Source organism: Polypterus senegalus, chromosome 13, assembly GCF_016835505.1.
Source record: "Polypterus senegalus isolate Bchr_013 chromosome 13, ASM1683550v1, whole genome shotgun sequence".
NCBI lineage: Eukaryota > Metazoa > Chordata > Cladistia > Polypteriformes > Polypteridae > Polypterus > Polypterus senegalus.
In genome coordinates, this window is record NC_053166.1 from 21,936,939 (window position 1) to 21,950,904 (window position 13,966).

A 13,966-nucleotide genomic window follows, 5' to 3' on the forward strand; every position below is an offset into this window, starting at 1 on the left:
AAAATGCAGTTTTTAAATGATGGTTTTTATTATTTAGTTAGAAAAAAAATCCAAACCTACATGGCCCTGTGTGAAAATGTAATTGCCCCCTTGTTAAAAAATAACCTAACTGTGGTGTATCACACCTGAGTTCAATTTCCGTAGCCACCCCAGGCCTGATTACTGCCACACCTGTTTCAATCAAGAAATCACTTAAATAGGAGCTGCCTGACACAGAGAAGTAGACCAAAAGCACCTCAAAAGCTAGACATCATGCCAAGATCCAAAGAAATTCAGGAACAAATGAGAACAGAAGTAATTGGGATCTATCAGTCTGGTAAAGGTTATAAAGCCATTTCTAAAGCTTTGGGACTCCAGTGAACCACAGTGAGAGCCATTATCCACAAATGGCAAAAACATGGAACAGTGGTGAACCTTCCCAGGAGTGGTCGACCGACCAAAATGACCCCAAGAGTGCAGAGACGACTCATCCGAGAGGTCACAAAAGACCCCAGGACAACGTCTAAAGAACTGCAGGCCTCACTTGCCTCAATTAAGGTCAGTGTTCACGACTCCACCATAAGAAAGAGACTGGGCAAAACGGCCTGCATGGCAGATTTCCAAGACGCAAACCACTGTTAAGCAAAAGAACATTAGGGCTCGTCTCAATTTTGCTAAGAAACATCTCAATGATAGCCAAGACTTTTGGGAAAATACCTTGTGGATTGATGAGACAAAAGTTGAACTTTTTGGAAGGCAAATGTCCCATTACATCTGGCGTAAAAGGAACACAGCATTTCAGAAAAAGAACATCATACCAACAGTAAAATATGGTGGTGGTAGTGTGATGGTCTGGGGTTGTTTTGCTGCTTCAGGACCTGGAAGGCTTGCTGTGATAGATGGAACCATGAATTCTACTGTCTACCAAAAAATCCTGAAGGAGAATGTCTGGCCATCTGTTCGTCAAATCAAGCTGAAGCGATCTTGGGTGCTGCAACAGGACAATGACCCAAAACACACCAGCAAATCCACCTCTGAATGGCTGAAGAAAACAAAATGAAGACTTTGGAGTGGCCTAGTCAAAGTCCTGACCTGAATCCAATTGAGATGCTATGGCATGACCTTAAAAAGGCGGTTCATGCTAGAAAACCCTCAAATAAAGCTGAATTACAACAATTCTGCAAAGATGAGTGGGCCAAAATTCCTCCAGAACGCTGTAAAAGACTCATTGCAAGTTATCACAAACGCTTGATTGCAGTTATTGCTGCTAAGGGTGGCCCAACCAGTTATTAGGTTCAGGGGGCAATTACTTTTTCACACAGGGCCATGTAGGTTTGGATTTTTGTTTCTCCCTAAATAATAAAAACCATCATTTAAAAACTGCATTTTGTGTTTACTTGTGTTATATTTGACTAATGGTTAAATGTGTTTGATGATCAGAAACATTTTGTGTGACAAACATGCAAAAGAATAAGAAATCAGGAAGGGGGCAAATAGTTTTTCACACCACTGTATATTAACGATGAGGACCCTTTGAAAAATGGGGAAGTGTCAGAAGGAAAAGAAGCTGAAGAAAATGAAGATGCCGATGAAGCAGAAGTCATGGAAGAGGGTGAAGTTGGTTTGGAATCTGGCAATTATATCCAAGCTGCTGAGGATTTCCAGGAGTGTCTAACTCTTCAGAAGAAGCATTTGGAACCCCACAGTTGACTGCTTGCGGAGACATACTACCAGCTTGGCCTTGTGTCTGGTTATTCAGGGCAATATGATCTTGCCATTCAGTACTATAACCAATCTGTGGAGGTTATGCAGAATCGACTTTCAATGCTGAAAGAAGTCCTTGACAAGGCTGAAAATGAAGACTCTGTGGCTGACGATAAGAAGGAAATGGAAGAGTTGAAAGTTCTCCTTCCAGAAATAAAAGAAAAAATTGAAGACGCCAAAGAAAGTAAAACCACCGGCCATGTGGCATCTGAAGCAATAAAGGAGACTATGACTGGTGGTTCTACAAGTGCATTCTCTGGGGATTCTGGGACCACATCTACAACTCCAGCAAATTCGAGTGAAGGGGCTTCATCAAAGGCTGTTTCGGATATTTCCCATCTTGTGCGGAAGAAGAGAAAAACTGAAGATGAGAGCCCAATAAAGGAAGCTAAAAAGTTCAAACCAGAGCCAGCAAGAAATGGTGCAGAAGAGCCTGCCAGTAATGGCAATGGAGTTGAGAAAATGGAAGAGGAGCCCTCCCAGTCTGCTGTTTCACTAGAGTCGTCTGCATGATTTCCATGAAGATGGCGGTTCTTGCCCACATCAACTAAGCACCCCTGTTCATTGCATTTGGTTTTTTGTACATACTTTTCATGTTTTTTGTAAAATTGTAGTAAATTTCAATAAAGCTTATTTGTGAAAAGGGATTCTTTCAATATCCCACTTAAAAAAAAAAATGCCCAGAGGGGACTGGGTGGTCTCTTGGTCTGGAATCCCTACAGATTTTATTTTTTTCTCCAGCTTTTGGAGTTTTTTTTTTTTTTTCTGTCCACCCTGGCCATCGGACCTTACTTATTCTATGTTAATTAATGTTGACTTATGTTTATTTTTTATTGTGTCTTCTATTTTTCTATTCTTCATTTTGTAAAGCACTTTGAGCTACATTTTTTTGTATGAAAATGTGCTATATAAATAAATGTTGATTGATTGATTGATTGATTGAACGACATCCCGCGCTCATGTGCCTCCTCACTCTCTTCCTCACTTTCCTCAGCTGTTCGTCGTGCTCACTGCTCCCTTCTTCTTTACTCCACCGCTTCAAGCCTCTTATTGTTCGCCTTGCTTCACATCTTCCTGCTGGTGACTCCTGCCTTTTCATTTCGTTTCTTCACACTCTTAATCCTCCGGGCAGGCCTCCACATACTCCACTTTTGAAGGTCAGCACACCAATTATGTTACTCCGAAACTTACAACCACCAAAACTTTGTAACGGCACCAGAACCTCATTGAGGCGACTGTCTTCACTGGAACTGGCTCAGGGGAAACTGGATTTATTCCTCGCATCCCTGTCATACCCTCTGACCTCCCATTCCAATACAAACCCCTGCAATTTCCAGTAAGGGTCTGCTTGGCTATGACAATAAATAAGTCACAGGGCCAGACTCTAAAAATGGTCACCATTGACTTGACAAAAGATTGCTTCTCACGTGGCTGACTGCACGTTGCATGCTCAAGAGTGAGCTCCGCAGACAGCTTGGTCATTTTACAGCCCGAGGGCAGAACTGCAAACGTCGTTTACAAAGAGATCCTTACATCCTAAAAATGTGCATTTCTCACACACAACATTTACAATCATAAATACAACTCTTTATAATCATCATAATTCACTCGCAATACTAAAATAAGCCTACGGTAATTACATTTACAATCTAGTTGTGGTGTTTTTAAAATGTTTCCTTTTCTTTTTCATAACTTCTTTAACACACTGTGAAGCGCGGGTATTTTGCTAGTATATTCATATATGGTACATCATCCCTGTCTTCTTCCATTTCAGTTATTTCATATTTCTGATTGGGCCTTCATTGTTGGATTACCTACCAGGTTTTGGTGGGAAAGCTGAGAAGGAGTTCGGTTCTCTGTAGGAGATCTCGAAGAAAGATGTATTTATAGTTGGAAAGGCACATTCTGTACAGTAAGAAGTTAACAAAAAAAAATCAAAGATAAAATTATAAACTTGTGTTCAAGTAGTTGAAAATAAAGTGTGAGCTTTTGTCTTGATCCAGGCCTTTAGCCCTTTGAGGGCTGAATATTTTTTCCCCAAAAAGCTCAGTTTTCTGAAAAGCACGCAAAGCGACGGCTTCATCCATAAATCAACATGAAACATCTGTTGCTGTGTGCTGTCGGCGCCGATATGGCGATCTCAGGCAGCAGCGGATGTGCAGGGGTGGCTTGATGGGTCAGCAGAAGTGTGCAGTGGGCCGGCTGCCTGGCTGTCTCCACACAGAAGGTGGGCATCAATGGCAGTCTCAGTGTGATGCAATCTGCTTTGTACCTCCTGTCATTGTAAGTGGTGGTCCCTGCCAGGCAAACGTTGCTGCTGTTGTGTCAGCTACACGAACGTGTCCAGCACCACGATTAGCTGATGCTGGGGACTTCACTTTCATTTTTCATTCTCTGTCTCCAAATCACTTGCATCAAAATCAGAGTCCGATTCAGTGATAATATGGAAAAAAACGTCGTCCATGGGGTATTTTCCTTTGGTCTCTCGTCAGATGTCGATGCCATTTTAGAGGCTGTTTGCTCTGTGCTGCTCATACGAGGTCGCAGCACCAAAGAGAGTCAAACTAAAACGTAACAGCGAGTTTGGTGCAAATTTACCGTCTTCTACCCCCCAAATTTCGACAAAAGTCGGCATTCGCCCTGAAAGAGTTAATGACCTCTTGTGCACAGCCATCAGCAGTGTGTGTCTGTTTGCGGGGAGAATGTCAGCCTCGTCAAGAGGTTTACTTACCTTGGCAGCGACGTTCACGTCTCTGGTGACTCTTCCTATGACGTCAGCAGACGGATTGGGAGAGCATGAGGGGTCATGAGATCACTGGAAAGGGGTGTGCGGCGCTCCCGATATCTCGGCAAAAGGACGAAGGTCCAAGTCTTTAGAGTCCAGGTGCTTCCTGTCTTGATGTAGGGTTGTGAGACATGGACGCTATTCAGTGACCTGAGACGAAGACTGGACTCCTTCAGTACTGTGTCTCTCCGGAGAGTCCTTGGGTACCATTGGTTTGACTTTGTGTTGCTCATGGAGTCCAAAATGAGGCACATTACCTGCATTGTGAGGGAGTGTCAGTTACGGCACTACGGCCATGTGGCGCGATTACCCGAGGGTGATCCGGCTCGTAAGATCCTGATTGCTGGGGACCAGAGTGGCTGGACCAGGCCTAAGGGATGCCCACATAATATATGGCTGCAGCAGATAGAGGGTGGGACTGGACCGCGTGTCTGCATTGGGGGTTTCCAACCGGGATCCCGAATTGTTTCGTCGTGTAGTGGGTGTGGCAACCCGCTGTACCAGTGCATGCTCCCCAACTTGACTTGACTTTTGCCTTAAGGTCCACTAGCACCAAAGTAAGGGGACAGTCATCTAGGAGCAGTGACACGTGCATCACTATGTTAGTCTGTCATGTGCTTATACAGTATTAAAACATAAAAACAGATACAGTTTGCTCAGAAGAACACTAACCTCCTACATCACAGAATGAACACTAAAACATGGAACCAGCCTATCTCTACATATAAAACACTAAGGGCTGTCTGTCTGTCACTCAAAAACTTGTGAACCCCTAGCCCTTGAAATTAGACAGCTTATGCCAGGGGTGTCCAAACTACAGCCCAACGGGCTCCATTTTTAATTGGCCCGCAGCAAATCGTAAAAATATAATGAACTATGGCCCACACACAAAACTTGTTCTTAACTGTATTGTACTTCTTTGGTTTAACATAAAGCGGAGCTACTGTCTTGATCAAGGCAGCGTCTTCACAAATAAGCGCAACCAATTTGCTACGGGTGACCAAAAATGGCAGAACCAAAGAAACACACAATAGCAAGTGAGCGCAGCAAATTTCAGACGTGGTGGGAAAATGAATATTTCTTCCTAGAAGTCAAGGGCAAGTGTGTCTGTTTGATTTGCAATGAAGCTATTGCAGTGATGAAAGAGTATAATGTGTGTCGACAATACGAAACCAAACATCCGACCTACACATCCTACACTGGTGCCGAACGAGAACAGAAAGTTAAGCAAATGGCAGCTAGTCTGCTAGCTCAACAGCAGTACTTTGTCCGTGCTAACAAAACACAAGAAAATGCCACATTAGCCAGTTATGAGGTAGCGCAACTCACTGCTCGTCACAGGAAAAACCTTTCTCAGTTGGTGACTTCATAAAACAGTCAGTCAGTCAATTTCCAACCACACAGGGTCACGGGGGTCTGCTAGAGCCAATCCCAGCCAACACCAGACCACCGCAGGACACACACTAGGGACAATGTAGGATCGCCAAGGTGCCTAACCTGCATGTCTTTGGACCGTGGGAGGAAACCGGAGCACCCGGAGGAAACCCACACGGACACGGGGAGAACATGCCAACTCCACGCAGGGAGGACCTGAGAAGAGAACCCAGGTCTCCTTACTGTGAGGAAGCAGCGCTACCACTGCGCCACCGTGCCGCCCCCTTTCATAAAACAGCGCCTCAATAAAGTCGCAGTAATAATGTGCCCGGAGAAAATGCAGGAATTCAACAATGTTTGCTTGTCCAGAAACGCAGTTGTGCGGTGAACTGAAGACTTGTTAGCTAGCGTCAGATAAAGCTTGTGCTTTTGATTTTCACTCGATTGCATGTGATGAGAGCATTTTGAAATACAATAAATGAAAACCCATTAATGGAGAGCTGTGAGGCTGTTTTTTCTTTAAGCATATTCAATTATGAAGCATAATTTACCGATTTTTAATTGATTTTGCTAGCTTAATACACAGGAGGTGAGGCAATATACGTCACCTCTAGTGGGTGGCCCAGCCCTTCGTATATTTCTCTGTATGTTGCCCCCAGTGAAAAAAGTTTGGACACCCCTGGCTTATGACATGATACGCACAACACTACCCATGATTGGATGCTGCAGGCTATGGCCTCCCTAAAATTGGGCTTTGACTCATGGCAAGCAGAGGTGCAGTTGCGCATCTTGGCTGATAAGAAAAATATGGCCGTGTGTGCCACTAACAGGAAGACAATTTAATCCTTGTCAGTATTGGATGGTTTACAGGAACCTCTGCAGTGTGACCAGTGGTGCTGTGTTTCGCAATAGGTGAATGCACCACATGGTGCTGTGCGCATTCGAGCAACATATCTGGCATACTGATGGCGAAGTGCGTTGTACAGAATGATTGATCATCTTCATTACACACATAAGTCAGACATTCTGAAATCAAAAAATTGTCCTGGATGACATTAGGTCACGATAAAGGTGGCAGTACCCTTGTCACAGCAAACAGAAGTGTGGGCACAAGCAGGAAAACAACCACTGCTCATGCACCCAGTGCTGAGAGCGAATGTCATTGGATTGTACAGGCCAACTGATAACTGAAGTCTTAACACCTCCATCAAAGAGTCGCAGCAACATTGGCTCACAGGGCAGGACACTGCTGCAACCTCAGACCACAGGACCACGTGTTTCTCGTTCATAATACTCTCAAAGGTATTACAGTTTGCTTGTTTTCATTTCTTTGTCTGGTATTTGTGTTGCAGGTTGCTTGCACCTGAAAAAGGCATTGTAGTAAGTGCCAAGAAGGGCAACAGGGACGGTGCGCAGTGCTGACAGTTCAGCCCTTCCTTCCTTTTGGTGTGTAAATAACAAATCTGTGCCCCAATCTATATACCGTATGGCATATACTGTAACAGAGATGTATGCATTGCATTTGTCATTCCAACAGATGGTGCATCACAAACATTTGTAGTAATACATTTTATTACGACAGGTGTTTATGATGCACCAACTGCTGGAGTGACAAATGCAATGCATTTTATTCTTACATGAATTACAAAGTACATTCAAATAGATTGTGCACAGCAAACGTTAATGGTAACATCTACGTTGAGTACTTAAGATTTCAAACTGTCTTAGATAAATAAACAGCAGTAAATAAAATAAAATGCATTACTACAAATGTTTGTGATGCACCATCTGTTGGAATGATAAATGCAATGCATTTTAGTCCTACATGAATTACAAACACATTCCAGTAGATGATGCATGGCAAACGTTATTGCTAACATCTACATTGATCACTTAGGATTTCAAACTGTCTTAGATAAATAAGTAATAAATAAAATAGTTTACTACAAATGTTAGTGATGTGCCATCTGTTGGAATGATAAATCCAATGCATTTTAGTTTTACATGAATTACAAAATACAGGTGCACAACAAATGTTAATGCTAACATCTATGTTGATTACTTAAGATTTCAACACGTCTTAGATAAATAAAAAGTGGTAAATAAAATAAAATGCATTACTACAAATGTTTGTAATGCACCATCTGTTGGAATGATAAATGCAATTCCTTTTAGTTTTACATGAATTACAAAATACAGGTACACAACAAATGTTAATGCTAACATCTACAGTACATTGATTACTTAAGATTTCGACACACCTTAGATAAAAACGTGGTAAATAAAATAAAATGCATTACTACAAATGTTTGTAATGCACCATCTGTTGAAATGATAAATGCAATGCATTTTAGTCCTACATGAATTACAAACACATTCTAACATCTACATTGATTACTTGGGATTTCAAACTGTCTTGGATAAATAAGTAATAAATAAAATAGTTTACTACAAATGTTAGTGATGTGCCATCTGTTGGAATGATCAATCCAATGCATTTTAGTTTTAAAAGAATTACAAAATACAGGTGCACAACAAACGTTAATGCTAACATCTATGTTGATTACTTAAGATTTCAACACGTCTTAGATAAATAAAAACTGGTAAATAAAATAAAATTCATTACTACAAATGTTTGTGATGCACCATCTGTTGGAATGATAAATGCAATGCATTTTAGTCCTACATGAATTACAAACACATTCCAGTAGATGATGCATGGCAAACGTAGGTGCACAACAAATGTTAATGCTAACATCTATGTTGATTACTTAAGATTTCAACACGTCTTAGATAAATAAAAAGTGGTAAATAAAATAAAATGCATTACTACAAATGTTTGTAATGCACCATCTGTTGGAATGATAAATGCAATTCCTTTTAGTTTTACATGAATTACAAAATACAGGTACACAACAAATGTTAATGCTAACATCTACAGTACATTGATTACTTAAGATTTCGACACACCTTAGATAAAAACGTGGTAAATAAAATAAAATGCATTACTACAAATGTTTGTAATGCACCATCTGTTGAAATGATAAATGCAATGCATTTTAGTCCTACATGAATTACAAACACATTCTAACATCTACATTGATTACTTGGGATTTCAAACTGTCTTGGATAAATAAGTAATAAATAAAATAGTTTACTACAAATGTTAGTGATGTGCCATCTGTTGGAATGATCAATCCAATGCATTTTAGTTTTAAAAGAATTACAAAATAATGTTTGTGATGCACCATCTGTTGGAATGATAAATGCAATGCATTTTAGTCCTACATGAATTACAAACACATTCCAGTAGATGATGCATGGCAAACGTTATTGCTAACATCTATGTTGATTAAGATTTCAAACTGTCTTAGATAAATAAGTAATAAATAAAATAGATTACTACAAATGTTAGTGATGTGCCATCTGTCGGAATGATAAAGCCAATGCATTTTAGTTTTACATGAATTACAAAATACAGGTGCACAACAAATGTTAATGCTAACATCTACATTGATTACTTAAGATTTCAAACTGTCTTAGATAAATAAGTAATAAATAAAATACTGTAGTTTACTACAAATGTTAGAGATGTGCCATCTGTTGGAATGATAAATGCAATGCATTTTAGTCCTACTTGAATTACAAACACATTCTAGCATCTACATTGATTACTTGGGATTTCAAACTGTCTTAGATAAATAAGTAATAAATAAAAATGTTTACGACAAATGTGTGTGATGCACCATCTGTTGGAATGATAAATGCAATGCATTTTAGTCCAACATGAAATACAAACACATTTCAATAGATGATACGTGGCAAATGTTAATGCTAACATCTACACTGATTACTTAAATTTCAAACTGTCCTAGATAAATAAGTGATAAATAAAATAAAATGCATTACTACAAATGTTTGTGATGCTCTACCTGATGGAATGACCAATGCAGTACATAATTCTCTGTTATGGGCCACCTGGTATGGGATTCATAACAGCAGTATTAATGTTTACAATCCGATATCAGTTGCAATGACAAAGACATACAGACACACAGATCCTTTCCTATCCTTTCATTATGGTGGATGTGCTGAGTGATCATGTAAGGTTTGTTATTTCAACGCTCTAAAAATAGTAAAAACTGTGAAGCCTTATTCAGCCAAGCTCTAGTCCACCAGAGTTCAATTAGACGCTGGCTGCCAATGGACCTGACTTCACATCAGTCTAACCAATGAAGACGTAGCTTGTTTAAAAGGAAATACTGTAAGTGACCACCACAAGGGTGAAGGCATCTTCAAGAGCTTTGTGTTTGGCCACACTGGCTGAATGATCTGGGAGGATTTTTTTAAAATACTAAACAAGGCACCACAAGCAATCAATACTCGAACCTCTACAGTCTTCTGTCATAATCATGGTTTTCTTAACAGACGGTTTGTAGAACAGCTGCATTCTGCATGGTGAACGTCAAGGAAAGGTGACATTATCACTGAACCAGAATTTGATGCAGAGGAGCTCTCTCTTTTTCTCTGTCATAAAATTTTAAACAAATCCCTTGGGACTGAGCTCTTATTTTAAAAGGGGGCATTAATCATAGGCCAGCTTCACGCTTGTTGATTGTAAGCACAGATATGAACAAATGCAATGTGAAACTAAAGACCTTGCAGTGACCTTGGAGGAGGAAGAGGAGGTGATGAGAAGGTCATGCCGAGACTCCACTGAGGCCTATTTACATTGGGCTTCTGTGCGCTAATGAAAGTGCGGAGGAGGAGGAGGAGGAGGAGCAGCTCGCTAATGAGGCCGTTTAGCTGAATACATTGCTGGTCCCCAGACACCGAATACAGTCCATGTGAATCAGTAGAGGAGAGCTTTCTGTTTTGCCGGAGACATCTCTAACGTTACAGCGCAAGGAAGTGGCTGTTGCCTCCATCTGAAATTGGCTCCATATGTAGCATGGCACTTTGCGCTTTTTCAGTATTTATGGATAGAGATAAAGAAAATATTTACTGATAAATGAGTAATTACTCTAGTAGTAAAAACAGCATGGTGTGCACCACAATTTATTTTAGTTTGAAGGTAACTGTCAGTAATGATGGACTTCTTGGGTGAAACAAGGACATACATATCACTGAGAGAAGGTGGTTCCATACACAATGGAGTTAGAAATTATTAGGACCCCCTCCACTCTCTGCAGACTTTATTGTGTTTTAGATTTCATTTCAAATAGATAAGTTTATCATTTTTGCCCATCAACCCATAATGATTAGGTGAAAATATGTCTTTTTAAAAAGGCTGGCGAATTTATTAAAAATCAAAAACTGGAAAAGTTCCTTCTTAGAAGAATCCAGCGCCTTAATTCAGTTTTTTGTAGCTATTACTACTTCGAGTCTTCTTGGGAAAGTCCTTTCTTTGAGATGCAGAAATGATTATAATGATTAGAACACTCTAGAAGAGAACAGGCCATTCAGCCCAACAAAGCTCGCCAGTCCTATCCACTTATTTCTTCCAAAAAAACATCAAGCCGAGTTTTAAAAGTCCTTACAGTCTTACTGTCTACCACACTACTTGGTAGCTAATTGGTGTCTACCATTCTTTGTTTAAAGAAAAACTTCCTGATGTTTCTGTGAAATTTACCTTTCACAAGTTTTCCAACTGTGTCCCCGTGTTCTTGATGAACTTATTTTAAAGTCAACGTCTCGATCCACTGTACTAATTCCAGTTCATCATTTTAAACCCTTCAATCATGTCACCTCTTAATCTTCCTTTCCTTAAACTGTAAAGGCTCAGCTCTTTTAATCTTTTCTCATAATTCATCCCCTGTAGTCCTGGACTCAGCCTAGTCGCTCTTCTCTGGACATTTTCTAGTGCTGTTATGTCTTTTTTGTTGCCTGGAGACCAAAACTGCACAAAGTACTCAAGATGAGGCCTCACCAGTGTGTTATAAAGGTTGAGCAGAACCTCCTTACAAGTCTTCCTTCCTGGAAGATCCTTTCAGGATCAGTGTTGTTAAATTGGATGGGAAGCATCTGTAAAACTGCCATCTTCAGGTCTCTCCACACATGTCCTGTGGGGCCACCTAAGAACAGTAAGTGACTTGTCCCAGAGCCTCTCCAGAGTTGTCTTAGTTGTATGCAGTGAAGCCAACCTGGATATAGAGAGGCAGGACACCAATTTTCCACACACAACAAACTGTTTATTTAGTTTTAAGTGCACATATCACCAGCACCATAACAGTGCCTTCTTGTCTCCACTCCTTCTTATGCTTTGTCCTCTTCCTCCCAACTGGTGGTGACTGGCTCCCTTTATAAGGTGCCCAGAAGGACTCCAGGTGCCCAATGAGCTTCTTCTGGAAGTGTGGCCCAATAAAGCCCTGGAAATTTCCATGCACCCCTTGGCGGTGGCCATGGGCTCCAACAGGGTTGAGCTCCCATGCTCATGACACGTGGCCCCACTGGAAACCAAAGGGGCTGCCCTCTAGTGTCCTAGGAGAGGTATTGCCTCACCAATGCCCTCTCCCCTGGTCCTTGCAGTCCATTGGCGTTCCGGCCAGGTAGTGGCCGTGGCCACCCATCACAATGCTTTGGGTCAACCTTCACTCCAGTCCGAAGTCGCATGCACACTGTAGGAGGTTTTCTTCCAGGACCATTCTGTTTTCGGCTGTATTCATCCTTCCTTCAATTCTGACCTGTCCAACTGTCCCTTCTGCTGAGATGCATCGCCATAGCATAATACTGCCACCACAATACTTCACCACAGGGATATTATCTTCGCCAGGCTTAGTGCTTGGAGTTCTGTCCAAAGATTTCAGTTCTTATCTAAACAGGACAGAAAATCTTTATTTTCACACTCTCAGACCCCTCTAAATTCCATTTGGCAAACTCCAAAAGAGAATTAGCTATTCTACCCATAAAACCTGATTGATGGGATGCTGCTAGAATTGGAAAACCAGTCAGATGGCTTCTGAAGGTCTGAGTGACCACTGGGTTCTTGGTCACCTGCCTGACCAAGGTCGTTCTTGCATGGTTACTGAGTTTGACTGGATGGCTAACTCTAGGAGGAGTCTTGTTGGTTCCAAACATCTTCTATTTCACAATCGTTAAGGCCACTGTGCCCCTGTGAGCAATCACAGCTTCAGAAATGGTTACATATCCAATTAGATCGTGGAGGTCTTCAGAGAGTTTCTTGGACCTTATGGGTTGATCTCTGTCCTGACATACAGTATAAGGGGTGACACCTTTTATACACAGTTGTGTTCCTTTCTAAATAATAATAATTCTTTACATTTATATATCACTTTTCTTCACTCAAAGCACTATAGTGAGGGGGAGGCACTCCAAACACCACTAATGTGTGGCATCCACCTGGATGTTGCGATGGCAGACATTTTTGCGCCAGTACGCTCTCCTCACATTAGCTATCAGGTGGTGAAGTAGTGAAAAAGACAGCCAATTAGAGACAGGGGATGATTAAGGGGTCAGAATGATCAGGTCGTGGTGGGCAATTTAGCCAGGACATCGGGATACACCCTACTCTTTACAAAGGATGCCCAGGGGGTCTTTTATGACCACATTGATTCAAGACCTCAGTTTTACATCTCATCTGAAGGACAACGTCATTTTTTTAGCACAATGTCCTCGTCACTGAACTGGGATACTGGTATCCACGTTCAGACCACAAAGTAAGCACCCCCTGCTGGTCTCACCAACACCTCTTCCAACAGCAACCCAATCTTACTCTAAATGGTCACCCACCCAATTACTGGCCGGGCCTGAACATGCTTAGCTTCAGGTGGATGACCTCTTCTGAATTGCATGTGGTGTGCTGCTCAATCAGTTCAGTTTGCCAAGTTCTAGACACCTCTCAAATGCAAAGGAGAGTGTGGTGGGTGGTGGGAATAACAACATCGTCCTGGGATGGGCTGTTAGCCACTTAGCGCCCTCCTGGAAATGATGAAAGGCCACGATGTACCATACAATCGCAATCACTCAGTGACAACACAAAGAGTGCCGAGTAATTAAAATCAAATACTCAGATAGGGTAGACGTCCCTTGGGCTGGTCCAGCCAC

General features: G+C 41.4%; 2 protein-coding genes across 3 annotated transcripts in view; one reads left to right on the top strand and one right to left on the bottom strand.

Annotated features, from left to right (window-relative positions):
- The window catches only part of camk2a (calcium/calmodulin-dependent protein kinase II alpha), a 410,473-nt gene that overhangs the window by 278,164 nt on the left and 118,343 nt on the right, over positions 1 to 13,966 (bottom strand). The gene's annotated exons all lie outside the window — the stretch shown is intronic.
- On the top strand, positions 1,481 to 2,450 carry LOC120542231 (histone-binding protein N1/N2-like). Its single transcript, XM_039774536.1, has one exon. The coding sequence runs from the start codon at positions 1,786 to 1,788 to the stop codon at positions 2,254 to 2,256; it is 471 nt and encodes a 156-aa protein (XP_039630470.1). The 5' UTR covers positions 1,481 to 1,785; the 3' UTR covers positions 2,257 to 2,450.